The sequence below is a fragment of the Sphaeramia orbicularis genome, unplaced genomic scaffold (genome assembly GCF_902148855.1).
Source record: "Sphaeramia orbicularis unplaced genomic scaffold, fSphaOr1.1, whole genome shotgun sequence".
Classification (NCBI taxonomy): domain Eukaryota; kingdom Metazoa; phylum Chordata; class Actinopteri; order Kurtiformes; family Apogonidae; genus Sphaeramia; species Sphaeramia orbicularis.
This window is the reverse complement of record NW_021941575.1, coordinates 35,001-57,886: the sequence shown is the minus strand read 5'-3', so window position 1 is coordinate 57,886 and position 22,886 is coordinate 35,001. Positions and strand designations below refer to the sequence as shown.

General features: G+C 40.9%; 1 protein-coding gene across 1 annotated transcript in view; it reads left to right on the top strand.

Moving 5' to 3' along the window:
* LOC115416223 (1-phosphatidylinositol 4,5-bisphosphate phosphodiesterase gamma-2-like) overlaps nt 1-22,886 on the top strand; it is a 42,372-nt gene that overhangs the window by 4,730 nt on the left and 14,756 nt on the right. Inside the window, exons 5-15 of the mRNA XM_030129968.1 lie at nt 4,249-4,332; nt 4,412-4,530; nt 4,729-4,814; nt 5,415-5,532; nt 7,176-7,344; nt 10,822-10,917; nt 13,533-13,626; nt 15,915-16,112; nt 21,755-21,891; nt 22,007-22,115; nt 22,263-22,430. Of these exons, the coding sequence (XP_029985828.1) occupies nt 4,249-4,332; nt 4,412-4,530; nt 4,729-4,814; nt 5,415-5,532; nt 7,176-7,344; nt 10,822-10,917; nt 13,533-13,626; nt 15,915-16,112; nt 21,755-21,891; nt 22,007-22,115; nt 22,263-22,430 (1,378 nt within the window). The remainder of the gene's footprint in view (nt 1-4,248; nt 4,333-4,411; nt 4,531-4,728; nt 4,815-5,414; nt 5,533-7,175; nt 7,345-10,821; nt 10,918-13,532; nt 13,627-15,914; nt 16,113-21,754; nt 21,892-22,006; nt 22,116-22,262; nt 22,431-22,886) is intronic.

The following is a 22,886-nucleotide window of genomic DNA, read 5'->3' as shown; positions in this document are numbered from 1 at the left end:
ACTGACCACTGACCACAGTCTACTGACCACTGACCACAGTTTACTGACCACTGACCACAGTCTACTGTCACTGACCACAGTCTACTGACCACAGTCTACTGTCACTGACCACAGTCTACTGACCACTGACCACAGTTTACTGACCACTGACCACAGTCTACTGACCACTGACCACAGTTTACTGACCACTGACCACAGTCTACTGACCACTGACCACAGTCTACTGTCACTGACCACAGTCTACTGTCACTGACCACAGTCTACTGACCACAGTCTACTGTCACTGACCACAGTCTACTGACCACAGTCTACTGTCACTGACCACAGTCTACTGTCACTGACCACAGTCTACTGACCACAGTCTACTGTCACTGACCACAGTCTACTGTCACTGACCACAGTCTACTGTCACTGACTACAGTCTACTGACCACTGACCACAGTCTACTGTCACTGACCACAGTCTACTGACCACTGACCACAGTCTACTGTCACTGAACACAGTCTACTGTCACTGACCACAGTCTACTGACCACTGACCACAGTCTACTGTCACTGGCCACAGTCTACTGACCACTGACCACAGTGTACTGTCACTGACCACAGTATACTGACCACTGACCACAGTCTACTGTCACTGACCACAGTCTACTGACCACTAACCACCGTCTACTGTCACTGACCACAGTCTACTGACCACAGTCTACTGTCACTGACCATGGTCTACTGACCACTGACCACAGTCTACTGTCACTGACCACGGTCTACTGACCACTGACCACAGTCTACTGACCACTGACCACAGTCTACTGTCACTGACCACGGTCTACTGACCACTGACCACAGTCTGCTGACCACTGACCACAGTCTACTGTCACTGACCACAGTCTACTGACCACTGACCACAGTCTACTGTCACTGACCACAGTCTACTGTCACTGACCAAAGTCTACTGACCACTGACCACAGTCTCCTGTCACTGACCAGTCTACTGACCACTGACCACAGTCTACTGACCACAGTCTACTGTCACTGACCACAGTCTACTGACCACTGACCACAGTCTGCTGACAACTGACCACAGTCTCCTGTCACTGACCAGTCTACTGACCACTGACCACAGTCTACTGACCACAGTCTACTGTCACTGACCACAGTCTACTGACCACTGACCACAGTCTGCTGACAACTGACCACAGTCTACTGTCACTGACCACAGTCTATTGACCACAGTCTGCTGACCACTGACCACAGTCTACTGTCCCTGACACAGTCTACTGTCACTGACCACAGTCTATTGTCACTGACCACAGTCTACTGACCACTGACCACAGTCTACTGACCACTGAACACAGTCTACTGACCACTGATCACAGTCTACTGACCACTGTACACAGTCTACTGACCACTGACCACTGTCACTGACCACAGTCTACTGACCACAGACCACAGTCTACTGTCACTGACCACAGTCTATTGACCACAGTCTACTGACCACTGACCACAGTCTACTGTCCCTGACCACAGTCTACTGTCACTGACCAGTCTATTGTCACTGACCACAGTCTACTGACCACTGACCACTGAACACAGTCTACTGACCACTGACCACCATCTACTGTCACTGACCACAGTCTACTATCACTGACCACAGTCTACTGACCACTGACCACAGTCTACTGTCACTGAACACAGTCTACTGACCACTGACCACAGTCTACTGTCACTGACCATGGTCTACTGACCACTGACCACAGTCTACTGACCACTGACCACAGTCTACTGACCACTGACCAAAGTCTACTGTCTAGGATGTGTTTGGATAGAACTCAAATGCACATGTGGAAGGAAAAATGAATTTATTAAAAGAAACAACAACTGAGGGCACAAACAGGAGTCTGATGAATGAAGGATGGAGATAAAAGTCCAGTAGTCAGCTGGACTGGACTGAACAGGTCTGCATAAAGCTCAGCTTTTCTGACCACAGGACTCATACAGGTACATGTACCTGGTGTCACACATGTAGGATTATGTGGATGAGAAATGTATGGACTAGGAAACCTCAAATGTCCACGGAAAATTCACAGAGACCACGCGTTCACAGTGCGCGTGCCCGTCGCCTGGGCAACTCATCTCTGTGGTGCAGTGAAGACCCTGACCCAGAACTGCACAGACCACACCCTTAAACACAGACCACACCCTTAAACACAGACCACACCCTTAAATACAGACCATACCCTTAAATACAGTCCACACCCTTAAACACAGACCACACCCTTAAATACAGACCACACCCTTAAACACAGACCACACCCTTAAATACAGACCACACCCTTAAACACAGACCACACCCTTAAATACAGACCACACCCTTAAATACAGACCATACCCTTAAATACAGTCCACACCCTTAAACACAGACCACACCCTTAAATACAGACCACACCCTTAAATACAGACCACACCCTTAAACACAGACCACACCCTTAAGCACAGACCACACCCTTAAATACAGACCACACCCTTAAACACAGACCACACCCTTAAACACAGACCACAACCTTAAACACAGACCACACCCTTAAATACAGACCACACCCTTAAATACAGACCACACCCTTAAACACAGACCACACCCTTAAATACAGACCACACCCTTAAACACAGACCACACCCTTAAATACAGACCACACCCTTAAATACAGACCACACCCTTAAATACAGACCACACCCTTAAATACAGACCACACCCTTAAACACAGACCACACCCTTAAATACAGACCATACCCTTAAATACAGACCACACCCTTAAATACAGACCACACCCTTAAACACAGACCACACCCTTAAACACAGACCACAACCTTAAACACAGACCACACCCTTAAATACAGACCACACCCTTAAATACAGACCACACCCTTAAACACAGACCACACCCTTAAATACAGACCACACCCTTAAACACAGACCACACCCTTAAATACAGACCACACCCTTAAACACAGACCACACCCTTAAATACAGACCATACCCTTAAATACAGACCACACCCTTAAATACAGACCACACCCTTAAACACAGACCACACCCTTAAATACAGGGTCTCCTGATGGACCAGGGGCTGTGGGCCTGCGGCAGGTGGATGATGTATCTGATTACTGAGGGAGGGGTCCGCGGACACGCCGAAGCAGACTGGATCTCCGCCTCTGCTTCCTCCGCGCGCATCAGATGAGAGGAGAGAGGAGGAGGAGCCTCAGAGCTCAGGCAGAGGGAAGTGGGCGTGGCTTTGGAGGGAGGCGGGTTGTTCATGTTCAAACTTTTATTAAGTGTTGTGAGAAATGCCACATCAGGAGGAACAGCTTTAAAGGGTTAAATGAATGGATTATCAGACACATTCCTCTGCGGATCAACAAGTTGAAATAAATAGAATATTATAGTACACATGTATTATGGATTATAGAATGTCAGGTCATGTTACGTCAGTGTTTTTCAACCTTGGAGTTGGGACCCCACATGAGGTCGCCTGGAATTCAAATGGGGTCACCTGAAATTTCTAGCAATTAAATAAAAAAACAAACAAACAAACAAAAAAAATGTAGTAATAAAAATACAGTGAGTTTACAGAGACGGTCCCAATCCATAACAGACATGACAAACTGTGTGTGAAACTGCAGCTCTGTGGTTCTGTTTCTGTGTCAGATGTTCACTGTGGTCAGTTTCAGATGCTGCAGCTCTTTCATAATTCATAGTTTCAGTTCTTGTTTGTTCAGTATTAATTGTCCTCCTTGTAAATCCCAGCTGGACTGACTGGACATACCCTCAGCCTTTGTGCAGTAATCTACACCTGGATTTACTGCCTCCGTCCACAATAATAGACATTATATAGACTAAATGTCCAGTAAAATTAACATTTATTTGCAACATAGTATAGCAAACAATTACATGATCAAAAACAAATTAATTTTAGCAAAAAAAAGTCTCTGTTTTGAATGTCTGGGGCTGCCAGAAATTTGTGATGTTAAAATGGGGTCAGGAGTAAAAAAAGGTTGGAACCCACTGTGTTACATTGTGTTTCATTACATTTTGTTTTGTTGTTTTGTTTCGTTACCGTAGGTTACGTCTGCTCAGAAAACAGATGAATATTTAATCCGTTTTCTTTCCATCCTAAATGTCATTTTGCCAGTTTGACTGTAGCTCAAACCCCTGGTTGTTGGTGTTGGTTGTTTTTATTTGTTTGTCCATCAGGAACCGTGGGCCAGTGATCTGAACCGGGTCAGAGCCTTCATGACCCGGTTCACTGATGACGGCGATGCGTTCACTGTCACTCAGGTATTCAGAGTCATGGCGGTGCCTCAGAACCTGCTGCATTCACACCCCCTGTTAACTGCACCACTGTTCTTCGTCACAGTTCCTCAGTTTCCTGTTTTCTAAAGAAAACTCTGTGTGGGATGAGAGGTTCTGTGAGGTGACCCACATGGACCTGGACCAGCCTCTGTCCGCCTACTGGATTAACTCCTCCCACAACACGTCAGTACCGTTCACATTCACACACCGCCTGTCAGTCAGATTATTGAACGACTGCATGAAGCTCCACCTGCTTCTGAAAACACATCAGTGCATGTCAGTCTGGTTCAGTCTGGTTCAGTCTGGTTCAGTTTGGATCAGTTCAGTTCAGTTCACTTTGGTTCACTTTGGTTCAGTCTGACTGTCGCTCTGCTGTTACAGATATCTGACTGGAGATCAGCTGCGCAGTGAGTCGTCCACAGAGGCGTATGTTCGCTGTCTGCGTCTGGGATGTCGCTGTGTCGAACGTCAGTTTACAGCAAACAGTCTACAGACAGACCACCGACTGTAACTGACAGATGTCTACAGACAGACCACCGACTGTAACTGACAGACGACTACAGACAGACCACCGACTGTAACTGACAGATGACTACAGACAGACCACCGACTGTAACTGACAGACAACTACAGACAGACCACCGACTGTAACAGACAGACGACTACAGACAGACCACCGACTGTAACTGACAGACGTCTACAGACAGACCACCGACTGTAACTGACAGATGACTACAGACAGACCACCGACTGTAACTGACAGATGTCTACAGACAGACCACCGACTGTAACAGACAGACGACTACAGACAGACCACCGACTGTAACTGACAGATGTCTACAGACAGACCACTGGTTTTTATTCATGGTAGATTGAATGGACCTGTCTAATAGTTGGATCATTATGTTTAACTGCACTGTCTGATCTAATCTAATCTGATCTAATTCAATCAAGTCTTGTCAAACTAATCTAATCTGATCATATCAAATCTAGTCTAGTCTAACCTAATCTAATCTGATCTGATGTCATCTGGTATTGAAGTGTGTTTTCCTGTTGAATCTCTTCAGTGGACTGCTGGTCTGAGTCTGGGAGGACTGTCATCTACCACGGCAGAACCATAACCACTAGGATCCAGTTTGAGGACGTGATCGAGGCCATCAACACACACGCTTTTGTCGCCTCAGAGTGAGACTGACCACCACACTGTCCCTGTGCCTTTGGTTCTGTTCACACTGCAGATGAAATGTGGCCCAAATCTGACTTCTGTGTCCATATGTGACCTGGATCTGATCTGGTACAGTCTGAACAGCACTAATCTGACCCAGACCACTTTCATATGTGGTCCTAAATCTGATCCAGACCATGTTCATATGTGGTCCTAAATCTGATCCAGACCATGTTCATATGTGGTCCTAAATCTGATCCAGACCACTTTCATATGTGGTCCTAAATCTGACCCAGACCATGTTCATATGTGGTCCTAAATCTGACCCAGACCATGTTCATATGTGGTCCTAAATCTGATCCAGACCATGTTCATATGTGGTCCTAAATCTGACCCAGACCATGTTCATATGTGGTCCTAAATCTGACCCAGACCATGTTCATATGTGGTCCTAAATCTGATCCAGACCATGTTCATATGTGGTCCTAAATCTGACCCAGACCACTTTCATATGTGGTCCTAAATCTGACCCAGACCATGTTCATATGTGGTCCTAACTCTGATCCAGACTATGTTCATATGTGGTCCTAAATCTGATCCAGACCATGTTCATATGTGGTCCTAAATCTGATCCAGACCACGTTCATATGTGGTCCTAAATCTGATCCAGACCATGTTCATATGTGGTCCTAAATCTGATCCAGACCACGTTCATATGTGGTCCTAAATCTGATCCAGATCTGATATTTTCCAATGTGACTTCAGTCTGAACATCCAGGTCGCATTTATCCGACCTTTTGTGTCATTGAAATGCGACAAACGTCCCAGTTGTTGGTCCTCCATATTTCCTCCTGTAAACACAGTGTGTGTCTGTGCGGTCTGGGATTCCATCAGGACCTCTGTAGTGCATGTGGGTCACTTCAGGACCTCTTTAGTCCATGTGGGTCACTTCAGGACCTTTTTAGTGCATGTGGGTCACTTCAGGACCTCTTTAGTCCATGTGGTCACTTCAGGACCTCTTCAGTGCATGTGGGTCACTTCAGGACCTCTTTAGTGCATGTGGGTCACTTCAGGACCTCTTTAGTGCATGTGGGTCACTTCAGGGTCGCATTCATATCAATCTGTGTCATTAGATTTTGAATTATAAATGACATTGAATTTCTAGCACTGGTTTTTATTTGCACTGAAATTAAGTATCTGAAATGTTTTTGGGGTTTTTTGCACTAAATTTAAGTATCTGAATTGTTTCTCTCTGAATTCAACTTTGTTCAAAAATTTAGAATTAAAAAAAAATTCAGACACAAAAATTCAGGTGCAAAATTTCAGATACCTAATTTCAGTGCAAAAAAAAAAAAATTAGTGACAGAAATTCAATGGCTTTTATAATTCAAAATCTGATGACACAGATTTACTTCCATACATTTAGTTCAGACTCAGAACTGATAGAAGTCGCATTTAATGTGGAATATGAACCAACACACACACACACACACAAATCAGATTTGACCCAGAGGTCTGAACTGTGTGTTAGAGCTGCTGTGGACGGTGGACTGTTGGAGACACTTCCACAGTGTGTGACGGGTCTGTGGGTGGTCCTGGTGTCCTCTGTTGGAGACACTTCCACAGTGTGTGACGGGTCTGTGGGTGGTCCTGGTGTCCTCAGGTTCCCGCTGATCCTGTCCATAGAGGAACACTGTCCACTGGAGCAGCAGCGAGACATGGCTCATACACTCAGAGACGTGTTCGGAGACAAACTTCTGACGGAACCTTTGGAGGAGGAGGCGGAGCATCTTCCATCACCCAATCAACTCAAAGGAAAGATCATCATTAAGGTAGGGAGTGGGCGGGGTCATGGCTCCGAGCGTCTGTGGGGTTGAACCGATGTCACGTACGATTTTTACCCCCGTTATTTTTGTACTAGTAGTAGTATAGTAGTATCCATTACTGCAGTAGTTACTATAGTACTAGCAGTAGCAGTAGTATAGTAGTATCCATTACTGCAGTAGTTACTATAGTACTAGCAGTAGCAGTAGTATAGTAGTATCCATTACTGCAGTAGTTACTATAGTACTAGCAGTAGTAGTAGTATAGTAGTATCCATTACTGCAGTAGTTACTATAGTACTAGCAGTAGCAGTAGTATAGTAGTATCCATTACTGCAGTAGTTACTATAGTACTAGCAGTAGTAGTAGTATAGTAGTATCCATTACTGCAGTAGTTACTATAGTACTAGCAGTAGTTGTAGTATAGTCGTATCCATTACTATAATCGCTACTATAGTACTAGCAGTAGTAGTAGTATAGTAGTATCCATTACTGCAGTAGTTACTATAGTACTAGCAGTAGTAGTAGTATAGTAGTATCCATTACTGCAGTAGTTACTATAGTACTAGCAGTAGCAGTAGTATAGTAGTATCCATTACTGCAGTAGTTACTGTAGTACTAGCAGTAGCAGTAGTATAGTAGTATCCATTACTGCAGTAGTTACTGTAGTACTAGCAGTAGCAGTAGTATAGTAGTATCCATTACTGCAGTAGTTACTGTAGTACTAGCAGTAGCAGTAGTATAGTAGTATCCATTACTGCAGTAGTTACTATAGTACTAGCAGTAGTAGTAGTATAGTAGTATCCATTACTGCAGTAGTTACTATAGTACTAGCAGTAGCAGTAGTATAGTAGTATCCATTACTGCAGTAGTTACTATAGTACTAGCAGTAGTAGTAGTATAGTAGTATCCATTACTGCAGTAGTTACTATAGTACTAGCAGTAGTAGTAGTATAGTAGTATCCATTACTGCAGTAGTTACTATAGTACTAGCAGTAGTAGTAGAATAGTCGTATCCATTACTATAATAGCTACTATAGTACTAGCAGTAGCAGTAGTATAGTAGTATCCATTACTGCAGTAGTTACTATAGTACTAGCAGTAGTTGTAGTATAGTCGTATCCATTACTATAATCGCTACTATAGTACTAGCAGTAGCAGTAGTATAGTAGTATCCATTACTGCAGTAGTTACTATAGTACTAGCAGTAGCAGTAGTATAGTAGTATCCATTACTGCAGTAGTTACTATAGTACTAGCAGTAGTAGTAGTATAGTAGTATCCATTACTGCAGTAGTTACTATAGTACTAGCAGTAGTAGTAGAATAGTAGTATCCATTACTGCAGTAGTTACTATAGTACTAGCAGTAGCAGTAGTATAGTAGTATCCATTACTGTAGTAGTTACTGTAGTACTAGCAGTAGCAGTAGTATAGTAGTATCCATTACTGCAGTAGTTACTATAGTACTAGCAGTAGTTGTAGTATAGTCGTATCCATTACTATAATCGCTACTATAGTATTAGCAGTAGCAGTAGTATAGTAGTATCCATTACTGCAGTAGTTACTATAGTACTAGCAGTAGCAGTAGTATAGTAGTATCCATTACTGCAGTAGTTACTATAGTACTAGCAGTAGTAGTAGTATAGTAGTATCCATTACTGCAGTAGTTACTGTAGTACTAGCTGTAGCAGTAGTATAGTAGTATCCATTACTGTAGTAGTTACTGTAGTACTAGCAGTAGTAGTAGTATAGTAGTATCCATTACTGCAGTAGTTACTATAGTACTAGCAGTAGTAGTAGTATAGTAGTATCCATTACTGCAGTGGTTACTGTAGTACTAGCTGTAGCAGTAGTATAGTAGTATCCATTACTGTAGTAGTTACTGTAGTACTAGCAGTAGCAGTAGTATAGTAGTATCCATTACTGCAGTAGTTACTATAGTACTAGCAGTAGTAGTAGTATAGTAGTATCCATTACTGCAGTAGTTACTGTAGTACTAGCTGTAGCAGTAGTATAGTAGTATCCATTACTGTAGTAGTTACTGTAGTACTAGCAGTAGTAGTAGTATAGTAGTATCCATTACTGCAGTAGTTACTATAGTACTAGCAGTAGTAGTAGTATAGTAGTATCCATTACTGCAGTGGTTACTGTAGTACTAGCTGTAGCAGTAGTATAGTAGTATCCATTACTGTAGTAGTTACTGTAGTACTAGCAGTAGTAGTAGTATAGTAGTATCCATTACTGCAGTAGTTACTATAGTACTAGCAGTAGTAGTAGTATAGTAGTATCCATTACTGCAGTAGTTACTGTAGTACTAGCTGTAGCAGTAGTATAGTAGTATCCATTACTGTAGTAGTTACTGTAGTACTAGCAGTAGTAGTAGTATAGTAGTATCCATTACTGCAGTGGTTACTGTAGTACTAGCTGTAGTAGTAGTATAGTAGTATCCATTACTGCAGTAGTATTTGTTCATGAAATGGTTCTCATCTTGGTTTGTAATATTGGGTTTGTGGAGTCCAGTGGATACTGCCTAGTACTCCAGTACTCCATTACTCCAGTACTCCAGTGCTTCAGTACTTCAGTACTCCATTACTCCAGTCTTCCAGTACTTCCGTCTTCCAGTGCTGTAGTACTTGAGTACTTCAGGACTCCATTACTCCAGTCCTCCAGTGCTCTATTACTCCAGTCTTCCAGTCCTCCATTACTCCAGTGCTTCAGTCCTCCAGTACTTCAGTACTCCGGTACTCCAGTCCTCTAGTACTCCATTACTCCATTACTCCAGTCTTCCAGTCCTCCATTACTCCAGTGCTTCAGTCCTCCAGTGCTCCTGCACTTCAGTACTCCATTACTCCATTACTCTAGTACTCCATTCCTCCAGTGCTGCAGTAATCCAGTACTTCAGTACTCCATTACTCCAGCACTTCAGTCCTCCAGTCTTCTAGTACTCCATTCCTCCATTCCTCCAGTACTCCATTACTCCAGTGCTTCAGTCCTCCAGTACTCCAGTCTTCTAGTACTCCAGTACTCCATTCCTCCAGTACTCCATTACTCCATCCAGAGGTCTGTGTGCTCCTTGTAGGCTGACTTCTTCCACTCCACTGATGTCGACTTCAGTCCAAATCCATCTGATATCATATATGTTGGAACAGTTACTGACTGTAACTGTAACAGTAACTCATCATGTACAATAGTAATCCTACATCCACTCACTGTGATTGGACTCAAACCATGTCAGTTACATTACTAACATGTTTGACTGCTGTAGTGATCCAAAACTATGGAGGTCAGCTCACCTCATTTGTACTCTGTTAATGTTCACAGGCTCCATTCAGTTGGACAGGGTTCACCACCAGGTGTTTCCATCCAGCAGAACACCTGTGCACCTGCCCCAGGGTCTGGAGCAGGTGCACGACTGTTAGGGGTCAAAAACACAGGGGTCAAACCTGGACCTGACACCGGTCCTGCTGTTGTGATGTTTCTGTGCAGCATAAAAAACTGAGTGTGGACCAGGGACCAACCAGAACTGAGTCCAGGGAGACAGAGAAACCTGGAGACCTGGACCTGTGGGACCCAGTGGACCAGGTAAGGAAGACCTGAAGAGACCATTTAGTGGGACCCAGTGGACCAGGTAAGAAAGACCTGAAGAGACCGTTTAGTGGGACCCAGTGGACCAGGTAAGAAAGACCCGAAGAGACTGTTTAGTGGGACCCAGTGGACCAGGTAAGAAAGACCCGAAGAGACCGTTTAGTGGGACCCAGTGGACCAGGTAAGAAAGACCCGAAGAGACCGTTTAGTGGGACCCAGTGGACCAGGTAAGAAAGACCCGAAGAGACCGTTTAGTGGGACCCAGTGGACCAGGTAAGAAAGACCTGAAGAGGCCGTTAATCTGTAATGATCACCTGTATTCCACCATGGAGGACCTGGAGGACCTGGAGGACAGAGCTGAGTCCACTCAGGTGAAAACCACTCCATGGTTAATGCTTTGAATTCTATTGCAGTTCAACACTGAATATAAAAGGATGCAGGACTAACTGTGAACTATGACCTTATGAACTGATGAACCTGCCTCAGGTTGGTGCTAGCTAATGCTAATGCTAATGATTGTACAGAGCTGTGTTTAAGCTAACTGTATCAGCATTAGCAGGCATGCTAACAAGTAAAAAAAAACACATACATACATGAAAACCTATTCTGGCCCAAGGTTATTATCGTTAACGAAAACTAACGAAATGACGAAAACTAGAATTGGAAAAAAAAAAAAACCAAACATTTTCATTAACTGAAATAAATAAAAATTATAATTAAAAGAAAAAAACATTAACTAACTGAAACCACAGGTGTTTAGTGTCAGTCTGCAGTGGAAGCTCAGCTTCTCCTAAAATTATGAAAATTAAATGCTCAAATCTGTTCAGTTGTTTTCATTTCATTGACTCCAAATGTGTTGGAACACGTTCATCTCTCAGACCAGTTGGTTCAGAATCAGTCTGATCCCAGATCAGTGGACTGGATGTTGTTCACTTCTCCTCCATTCCCGTGTCTGTGTTTTCTCCTCCATCTCTGCTCAGTGCATTTGTCCGTAGACGCTCAGCGTCCATGCACTTCAATGGGACTGAGTGGAACTGCTGGAAACTGACTCTAAACTGGACGATAATTGGATAAATGCCATGATGTTGTCCCGCCCCTGGATGCTCGGCGTCTGCGGGGGTGAATGGAGCTGTAGGCGGAGCTCGGCCGGGCCGGACGCTGAGCTTCCGCGTGCTGATTGGAGGATGGGTCCAAAGGCTGAATGCGGTTTGACTGACAGCTGTTTTCAGATGTGCTCCTTCACTGACACAGTTCAGTTTAATACCGTCACACATTCTGCTGCGAAATCACAGAAACCAGATGAACTGTTCATTTACTGACCTGAAAGAAAACACAACCACTGGACTAACTGGTTTCAATTTAACAGAATTTCAATGTTTTCTTGTTTACTTGGTACGATAAGGTCACTGAGCATTTTCTTAAAAAGGAACAGAGGACGAATTTAGGTTGAAATAACTGGACTTTTGTTTATGTAAGTTGACAATGAGCTTCCCCTGTCTGAAAGACGAACAGCCGACACTAACTGAAACTACTGTGTGTTTACAAGAGTAACTACAACGGAAAAAAAATTATGGAAAAGTTCCCTTCATTTTCATCTTTGTCAATGTCAGATTGATGTTAAATGGATTTCTTTGTCTCTCTCAGTTTTCTGTGCTGTCTCCATACGACACTTTTTGCTCCGTCACTTGTGTTCACTTGTGGTTTCCAGTCGTCTTCTGGTCCCCACTCTACCTGGAAACATGGAGACTAAAGCAGCAGAGTCCTGTCTGGATTGATTTGAATAGGAGCACAGAGAAGAAGAGAAAAGAGACCACTGAACTACAACTGAACTACAACTGAACTACAACTGAACTACAACTGAACTACAACTAAACTACAACTGAACTACAACTAAACTACAACTAAACAACAACTGAACTACAACTAAACTACAACTAAACTACAACTGAACTACAACTAAACTAAACTACAACTGAACTACAACTGAACTACAACTAAACTAAACTACAACTAAACTACAACTGAACTACAACTAAACTACAACTGAACTACAACTAAAACTACAACTAAACTACAACTGAACTACAACTGAACTACAACTAAACAACAACTGAACTACAACTGAACTACAACTGAACTAAAACTGAACTACAACTAAACTACAACTGAACTACAACTAAACTACAACTGAACTACAACTGAACTAAAACTAAACTAAAACTGAACTACAACTAAACTAAACTACAACTGAACTACAACTGAACTACAACTAAACTAAAACTGAACTACAACTAAACTACAACTGAACTACAACTGAACTACAACTGAACTATAACTAAACTAACACTAAACATTTAAAAAGAAACTAAAACTACTAAAAACTATGAAACCTGCTCTAAAAATGAATTAAAACTGAATTAGAGAAAAAAGAAAAAGTCCAAACTAAATAAAACTAAACTACAATGAAAATCCAAAACTATTGGAACCTTGGTGCAGATCAGATTTTTGCTGAATGTTGAACTGTAGTAACATGAGTTTGACCCCCTGGACTGGGGGGGGGGGAGGGGGTCTTTTTCTATTCTCAGTTCTCATTCTCCTGGTCTGACCAACAGGAGGAAGTGGAGCGGGCCCAGGACGTTGCCATGGAGATGTCAGAGCTGGTGGTGTACTGTCAGCCTCAGAAGGGGGACGGACGTTACTGCTTTGGTAAATCCAGTACATGGTGTGTTCTGTGACTGTGGAGCAGGGGCGTCAAACAGAGCCCCGCCCATTAATCAGGCTGATTATAGCGTATCACTGATTAATCGACATCAGACCGCTACCATGTGCTCTAACGAGGGTGGACCACTAACCTCCCCCCCCACACACACACACATCCCCATGTCCGTGCACTTCCTGCCTCCCTCACAGTTTCATTCTGCAGACAGGCCTGGGTGTTAATAGTGTAGGGGAGACTGGGGACAGTTGTAACACAGGTCAGTTGTAACTCTTGCAGTTGCTCCAATCAGGAACAACTTAGGACTCACCTGATTCCCTCTGCACATGCTCAGTTTAGTACCTTAGTCCACATGTGCAGTTGTAGTGCTGTGAGGCAGACACATCCACATGTGAGTGAAAACAGAATTGTGTGTTCAGTCATATTTTTTACTCTAATTATTTTTGTGATTGCATAGTTTGTGTTTGAAAGTTGTGTCAATTATCTGTGTGAGATAAACAAAGATTTATGCAACTGTTTATCCACCTGTCCACACTGATCTGATATCAGATTATTATATCCTGTGGAGATCAGGGTTCTGATTTCATATATTGGCCAATGTCGGATAATGGCCGATATAATGGATATCGGCTTTTTTTAGCCCCCAATATCGGCATCGGCCCCAAAAAACCCATACTGGTCAGGCTCTAGTGTCAAACATACAGCCAAACAGACCCAACCCCCACCCCACCCCCCCCCCAAAAAAAAAAAAAAAGGATTCAGTCCAGCCCCTGGGATGAATTTGCAAAATGGAAAAATTACTCAAAAAAAGTTCCTTTTCATTCATTCATTCATTTTCTGAACCCGCTTTATCCTCACTAGGGTCATGGGGGTCTCTTGGAGCCTATCCCAGCTACATAGGGGTGAAGGCGGGGTTCACCCTGGACAAGTCACCAGTTCATCGCAGGGCTGAACATATAGAGACAAACAATCACTCTCATATTCACACCTATGGGCGATTTAGATTAACCAATTAACCTATTAGTGCATGTGTTTGGATGGTGGGAGGAAGCCGGAGTACCAGAGAGAACCCACACAGACACAGGGAGAACATGTGAACTCCTTTCCAACAAAAAGTTCCATTTTAACAAAATAATAGATTCACTGTGATCTGTGAGTTGTGTTCATAATAAGATGAGACCTAATATTTAGGAAACTGCACTTATTTTTCTTTTTTGGTTTATGTAGTTGTTGAGGTTGTTCATATTTTTATAACGGAATTTAACTTTTTTCATACGAGAACAAAGTGGAAAATGCAGGTTATTAAGTTTGTAACAGCTATGAGGCCTGTTACTGGACTGATCCAGTCCCTGTGTCCTCCTGTGAGACCAGGTCCAGTCCTGTGTCCCAGGTGAGACCAGGTCCGGTCCTGTGTCCCAGGTGAGACCAGATCCGGTCCTGTGTCCCAGGTGAGACCAGGTCCGGTCCTGTGTCCCAGGTGAGACCAGATCCGGTCCTGTGTCCCAGGTGAGACCAGGTCCGGTCCTGTGTCCCAGGTGAGACCAGGTCCGGTCCTGTGTCCCAGGTGAGACCAGGTCCGGTCCTGTGTCCCAGGTGAGACCAGATCCAGTCCTGTGTCCCAGGTGAGACCAGATCCAGTCCTGTGTCCCAGGTGAGCGTATTAAACACACTTTCCACTTCCTGTTATTAAAGGTCAGATTATTTTTCATAATTTCTTTTGGGTCTGAATTCAACAGTTGTTCCTTTTTGTCTATTTTAAATTCTGATCCATCCACTAAAACCATCCCATAATAAACAGTGTTAAACTCCTTCACTAACACCCTCCTAACAAGTGAGTCACGGATGAGTCACAGAATATGCCAATCAAAAAATAACTAATGCAATTTTTATGTAGAATATTGAAAAAAAAAAAACGTTTCTCTGTGTCCGCCTGCTGACTCCGCCTCTGTCCTGTGTCCGTCTGCTGACTCCGCCTCTGTCCTGTGTCCGTCTGCTGACTCCGCCTCTGTCCTGTGTTCATGTGGCTCCGCCTCTGTCCTGTGTCTGTGTGCTGACTCCGCCTCTGTCCTGTGTCCATGTGCTGACTCCGCCTCTGTCCTGTGTCCGTCTACTGACTCCGCCTCTGTCCTGTGTCCGTCTGCTGACTCCGCCTCTGTCCTGTGTTCATGTGCTGACTCCGCCTCTGTCCTGTGTCTGTCTACTGGCTCCGCCTCTGTCCTGTGTCCGTCTGCTGGCTCCGCCTCTGTGCTGTGTCCGTCTGCTGGCTCCGCCTCCACAGACAGGTACAGCTGCACAGAGGTCCGCTCCTTCATGGAGAACAAAACACCTGGGAACACCAAAGGCTTCCTGCGCTACAACGGCACCGCTCTGAGTCGCATCTTCCCCAAAAGCCAGCGGGTGGACTCCTCCAACTACGACCCCTGCCCTCTGTGGTCCATGGGCTGTCACATGGTGGCGCTAAACTTCCAGACTGCAGGTAGTGTAGCACCAGTGAGTCCTGGAACCGGCGTCCACAGCAAGGGTCCAAAAGTTTAGGATTTTTCATTATACACTGTGAAAAAAATATGCAATTTAACAGAATTTTCACTGTTTATTTGACAGATTGTTCCTGTATTTTTAAGACACAGGAAAATACTAGAAGCACTCGGAGAGCGCAGACCTCCGCCAAGGCTGATCAGTGGCCCCCCCCACCCCCGATAACCACCAAAATTTAATCATTTCTTCCTTATCCCATTTCCAACTAACCCTGAAAATTTCATCCAAATCTTTCCAGAACTTTTTGAGTTATGTTGCACAGTAACGATCAGTGCCCCCCTCGCCCCCCCCCGTGGGCCCCCCCACCCCCGATCACCACCAAAATTTAATCATTTCTTCCTTATCCCATTTCCAACAAACCCTTAAAATTTCATCCAAATCTGTCCTTAACTTTTTGAGTTATGTTGCACACTAACGGACAGACAAACAAACAAACAAACAAACAAACAAACAAACCCTGGCAAAAACATAACCTCCTTGGCGGAGGTAATAAATGAAATGACAAAAACAGACTGACTTTACATGTCAAATGGAAAAGAACACGAAAAAAAACTGTAACTGAATAAACATAAAATTTCAATTTTTTAAAAGAATTTTTTTTCTTTTTTTTCAGAAAAATACAGTTAAAATACATTTGCAAATGTGTCATAATTTCACAAATATTTCTTGTCTATTTATGAGATTAAACGGTTAATTTAAAGTTTAATACTGTAAAAAAATAAATAAATAAATAAATTACTGACAATTAACCATAACAGAAGTATTGGTTTGTCATTCGAACCAGACGATTTTGTTAATTGACAAATATCTTGTGTAATTACAGGAGGTTTCACAACAAAACTGTTGAATAAATGTATTTTTGTGAATGTATAACATGTATAAGCACTGATAAACTGTCCAAATACAGTTTTTATCAGTGGATTGGACAGCTGAGTCTCACTGAAAATTATTTATATATATATTTATAGGGAATTGGATTGTTTTAATACATGAAAATATTCTTTATTAAACATTAAAAAGTAGAAAAGAAAAAAAAAGCCAAATCTCATGTAAAGTTAGGGCAAAAAACTGTATTTTAATTGTGGAAAATTACCATATTTTTATGGGATGGTTATTTTCCGTTATTTAACAGCATTTTTTTAGCACCCCAGCTGCTGGAATAATACTGTTTTCTTAGGGGTTTTTTTGTTTGTTTTTACAGTGCAGTTTAGTTTTATTCAGTTTTAACTTTTTTTTCTCTAATTCAGTTCATTTTAATTTGTTTTTAAAGCAGGTTTGATAGTTTTTATTAGTTTTTGCTATTTTCTAAATGCTTAGTTGTTGTTTAGTTGTAGTTTCAGTTTAGTTTTAGTTCAGTTATAGTTGAGTTGTAGTTTCAGTTTAGTTTTAGTTTAGCTGTAGTTTTAGTTTAGTTTTAGTTTAGTTATAGTTTAGTTGTAGTTTAGTTGTAGTTGTAGTTTAGTTTTTGTTTAGTTTCAGTTTAGTTTTAGTTTAGTTTTAGTTTAGTTGTAGTTTTAGTTTAGTTTTAGTTTTAGTTTTAGTTTTAGTTTAGCTGTAGTTGTAGTTTAGTTGTAGTTTTAGTTTAGTTTTAGTTTAGTTGTAGTTGTAGTTTAGTTGTAGTTTAGTTTTAGTTTAGTTTTAGTTTAGCTGTAGTTGTAGTTTAGTTGTAGTTTTAGTTTAGTTTTAGTTTAGCTGTAGTTGTAGTTTAGTTTTAGTTTAGTTGTAGTTGTAGTTTAGTTTAGTTTTAGTTTAGTTGTAGTTCAGTTGTAGTTTAGTAGTAGTTTAGTTTTAGTTTAGTTGTAGTTCAGTTTTAGTGTAGTTGTAGTTGTAGTTCAGTTGTAGTTTAGTTTTAGTTTAGTTGTAGTTCAGTTGTTGTTTAGTTGTAGTTTAGTTTTAGTTTAGTTGTAGTTGTAGTTTAGTTGTAGTTCAGTTGTTTAGTTGTAGTTTAGTTTTAGTTTAGTTGTAGTTGTAGTTCAGTTGTAGTTTAGTTGTAGTTTAGTTTTAGTTTAGTTGTAGTTGTAGTTCAGTTGTAGTTTAGTTGTAGTTCAGTTGTAGTTCAGTTGTAGTTTAGTTGTAGTTCAGTTGTAGTTTAGTTGTAGTTTAGTTGTAGTTCAGTTGTAGTTTAGTTGTAGTTGTAGTTCAGTTGTAGTTCAGTTGTAGTTTAGTTGTAGTTCAGTTGTAGTTTAGTTGTAGTTCAGTTGTGGTTCAGTTGTTGTTCTGTTGTAGTTTAGTTGTAGTTCAGTTGTAGTTCAGTATTAGTTCAGTTGTAGTTCAGTTGTAGTTCAGTTGTTGTTTAGTTGTAGTTTAGTTTTAGTTTAGTTGTAGTTCAGTTGTTGTTTAGTTGTAGTTCAGTTTTAGTGTAGTTGTAGTTCAGTTGTAGTTTAGTTTTAGTTTAGTTGTAGTTCAGTTGTTGTTTAGTTGTAGTTTAGTTTTAGTTTAGTTGTAGTTGTAGTTTAGTTGTAGTTCAGTTGTTTAGTTGTAGTTTAGTTTTAGTTTAGTTGTAGTTGTAGTTTAGTTGTAGTTCAGTTGTAGTTTAGTTGTAGTTCAGTTGTAGTTTAGTTGTAGTTTAGTTGTAGTTGTAGTTTAGTTGTAGTTCAGTTGTAGTTCAGTTGTAGTTCAGTTGTAGTTTAGTTGTAGTTCAGTTGTGGTTCAGTTGTTCTGTTGTAGTTTAGTTTTAGTTTAGTTGTAGTTGTAGTTCAGTTGTAGTTCAGTTGTAGTTTAGTTGTAGTTCAGTTGTAGTTCAGTATTAGTTCAGTTGTAGTTCAGTTGTAGTTCAGTTGTTGTTTAGTTGTAGTTTAGTTTTAGTTTAGTTGTAGTTCAGTTGTTGTTTAGTTGTAGTTCAGTTTTAGTGTAGTTGTAGTTGTAGTTCAGTTGTAGTTTAGTTTTAGTTTAGTTGTAGTTCAGTTGTTTAGTTGTAGTTTAGTTTTAGTTTAGTTGTAGTTGTAGTTTAGTTGTAGTTCAGTTGTTTAGTTGTAGTTTAGTTTTAGTTTAGTTGTAGTTGTAGTTCAGTTGTAGTTTAGTTGTAGTTTAGTTGTAGTTCAGTTGTAGTTTAGTTGTAGTTCAGTTGTAGTTTAGTTGTAGTTGTAGTTTAGTTGTAGTTCAGTTGTAGTTCAGTTGTAGTTTAGTTGTAGTTCAGTTGTGGTTCAGTTGTTGTTCTGTTGTAGTTTAGTTTTAGTTTAGTTGTAGTTGTAGTTTAGTTGTAGTTTAGTTGTAGTTTAGTTGTAGTTCAGTTGTAGTTTAGTTGTAGTTTAGTTTAGTTGTAGTTGTAGTTCAGTTGTAGTTCAGTTTTAGTTCAGTTGTAGTTCAGTTGTAGTTCAGTTGTAGTTTAGTTGTAGTTCAGTTGTAGTTCAGTTTTAGTTCAGTTGTAGTTTAGTTGTAGTTCAGTTGTAGTTCAGTTGTAGTTTAGTTGTAGTTCAGTTGTAGTTTAGTTGTAGTTCAGTTGTAGTTCAGTTGTAGTTCAGTGGTCTCTTTTCTCTTCTTCTCTGTGCTCCTATTCAAATCAATCCCAGACAGGACTCTGCTGCTTTAGTCTCCATGTTTCCAGGTAGAGTGGGGACCAGAAGACGACTGGAAACCACAAGTGAACACAAGTGACGGAGCAAAAGTGTCGTATGGAGACAGCACAGAAAACTGAGAGAGACAAAGAAATCCATTTAACATCAATCTGACATTGACAAAGACCAAAACCAAGGGAATGTGATCCAGAATTTTTATCCATTTTAGTTAGTTTAGTAAACACACAATACAGTTTCAGTTAGTTATGGTTTTTTTCTTTTAATTCTAGTTTTTATTTATTTCAGTTAATGAAAATGTTTTTACAATTCTAGTTTTGGTCATTTGGTTCGTTTTCGTTAACGATCATAACCTTGGTCCCCAGATCTGACCCATTCACACATCACACACAGGTGGACAAACCTTTGGACCAGGTAGGACTCACATGTCCTTCAGCCCCACTAAAGACCATCAGACCATCATCACTGGTCCATTTTCCAATAAGAGTCCATGTGGAACACAACAGTCCCATCCAGCATGTCCATGTGGACCCCAGAAGGGTTCCAACTGGGCTGCATAGAAGGGTCCCATGTGGGTTTGTCTGCAGTTTCCATGGTGACCACACATGTGTTTGACCAGGACATTTATCGCACTATTGCAAATTTACTTTCAAAATATTGTAACTTTAATCTCATAAAAGCCCATTATTTTCATTGATTAAGAATTTTTTTTTAAAACTATGACTTTATTCATATAATGTTATGCCTTTATTTTCCTAATATTATGACTTTATTCATATAATGTTATGCCTTTATTCTCCTAATATTATGACTTTATTCTCCCAATATTACGACTTTATTCTCCTAATATTACGACTTTATTCATATAATATTATGCCTTTATTTTCCTAATATTATGACTTTATTCTCCCAATATTATGACTTTATTCTCTTAATATTATGACTTTATTCTCCCAATATTATGACTTTATTCTCTTAATATTACGACTTTATTCATATAATGTTATGCCTTTATTCTCCTAATATTATGACTTTATTCTCCCAATATTACGACTTTATTTTCCTAATATTACGACTTTATTCATATCATGTTATGCCTTTATTTTCCTAATATTATGACTTTATTCATATAATGTTATGCCTTTATTCTCCCAATATTACAACTTTATTCTCCTAATATTACGACTTTATTCTCCTAATATTACGACTTTATTCTCCTAATATTACGACTTTATTCATATAATATTATGCCTTTATTTTCCTAATATTACGACTTTATTCTTATGATGTTATGCCTTTATTCTCCTACTATTACAAGTTTATTCATATAATGTTATGCGTTTATTCTCCTAATATTACGACTTTATTCATATAATGTTATGCCTTTATTTTCCTAATATTATGACTTTATTCATATAATGTTATGCCTTTATTTTCCTAATATTACGACTTTACTCTTATGATGTTATGCCTTTATTCTCCCAATATTACGACTTTATTCTCCTAATATTACGACTTTATTCATATAATATTATGCCTTTATTTTCCTAATATTACGACTTTACTCTTATGATGTTATGCCTTTATTCTCCCAATATTACGACTTTATTCTCCTAATATTACAACTTTATTTATATAATCTTATGCCTTTATTCGCCTATTATTATGACTTTATTCTCCCAATATTACGACTTTATTCTCCTAATATTACAACTTTATTCATATAATATTATGCCTTTATTTTCCTAATATTACGACTTTATTCTTATGATGTTATGCCTTTATTCTCCTACTATTACAAGTTTATTCATATAATGTTATGCCTTTATTCTCCTAATATTGCGACTTTATTCATATAATCTTATGCCTTTATTTTCCTAATATTACGACTTTATTCTCGTGGTGACATGTGTTTCCATTTTTTTCGGATGTGGCCCTAACACACCATGAAAATAAAAAATAAAATACAGATTGAAGTTGTTTTGGGCCCTGTCTAATCCCTGTCTCATAAACACTCGTTGTCCTCCGTTTGGGCCCGTCTAATCCCAGACGTGTCCGTGTTTCCGTCCAGATAAACCCATGCAGCTCAACAGCGCCCTCTTCAGTCAGAGCGGAGGCACAGGGTATGTGCTGCAGCCACACTTCATTCGCTGCGGGGCTGACGCCGACTGTCAGCAGGAGAACAAACGCATGAGGATTGAAGTGAAGGTGAGGCTGAAAGCAGCGCTCAACACACACATGTGCATCAGGTGTGAGAGTCTGGGACAGTGTGTGTGTTTGACGGTTAACCCTAAACCTGACCCTGACCCTGACCCTGACCCAGGTCATAGCTGCACGACACCTGCCCAAACCTGGAAGTGACATCATCAGTCCATTTGTACAGGTGGAGCTGTGTGGACACACAGAGGACAAATTCAACACCATCCTACACTGTAAGAAAGACTATTATTATTATTATTATCATTATTATTATTATTATTATTATTATTATTATTATTAAAGGTGGAGGTTTGGGTGTTTCAGGGTTCCTCAGATGTTTGGTGCTCTCCTCAGGCTTCTTCTTCTTCTTCTTCTTTCAGGTGATAATGGTCTGAACCCGGTGTGGAAAGTCTCGGCTAAACCTCACGTCTTCACCGTCTCCCAACCTGAACTGACCTTCCTGCGCTTTGTGGTCTACACTGAGGACATGTTCTCAGACCCACAGTTCCTGGCTCAGGCCACATTCCCTGTCAAAGGCGTCCGCTCAGGTGGGAAAACACACACACACACACACACAGCTTCTTGGTTTCTGTTAGAGATGATTACAGTATCGGTGACTTTAACCAGACGTTACACTGACACAAGGTTCTGTTCACACTACAGACAAATGTGGCCCAGACCTGACTTCTGTGTCCATATGTGACCTGGATCTGATCTGTTACAGACAGTCTGAACAGCACTAATCTGACCCAGACCACTTTCATATGTGGTCCTAAATCTGACCAGGACCACTTTCATATGTGGTCCTAAATCTGACCAGGACCACTTTCATATGTGGTCCTAAATCTGATCCAGATCTGATATTTTCCAGTGTGACTTCAGTCTGAACGTCCAGGTCACATTTATCCGACTTTTACATCATTGAAATACGACAAACGTCCCAGTTGTTGGTCCTCCATATTTCCTTCTGTAAACACAGTGTGTGTCTGTGTGGTCTGGGATTC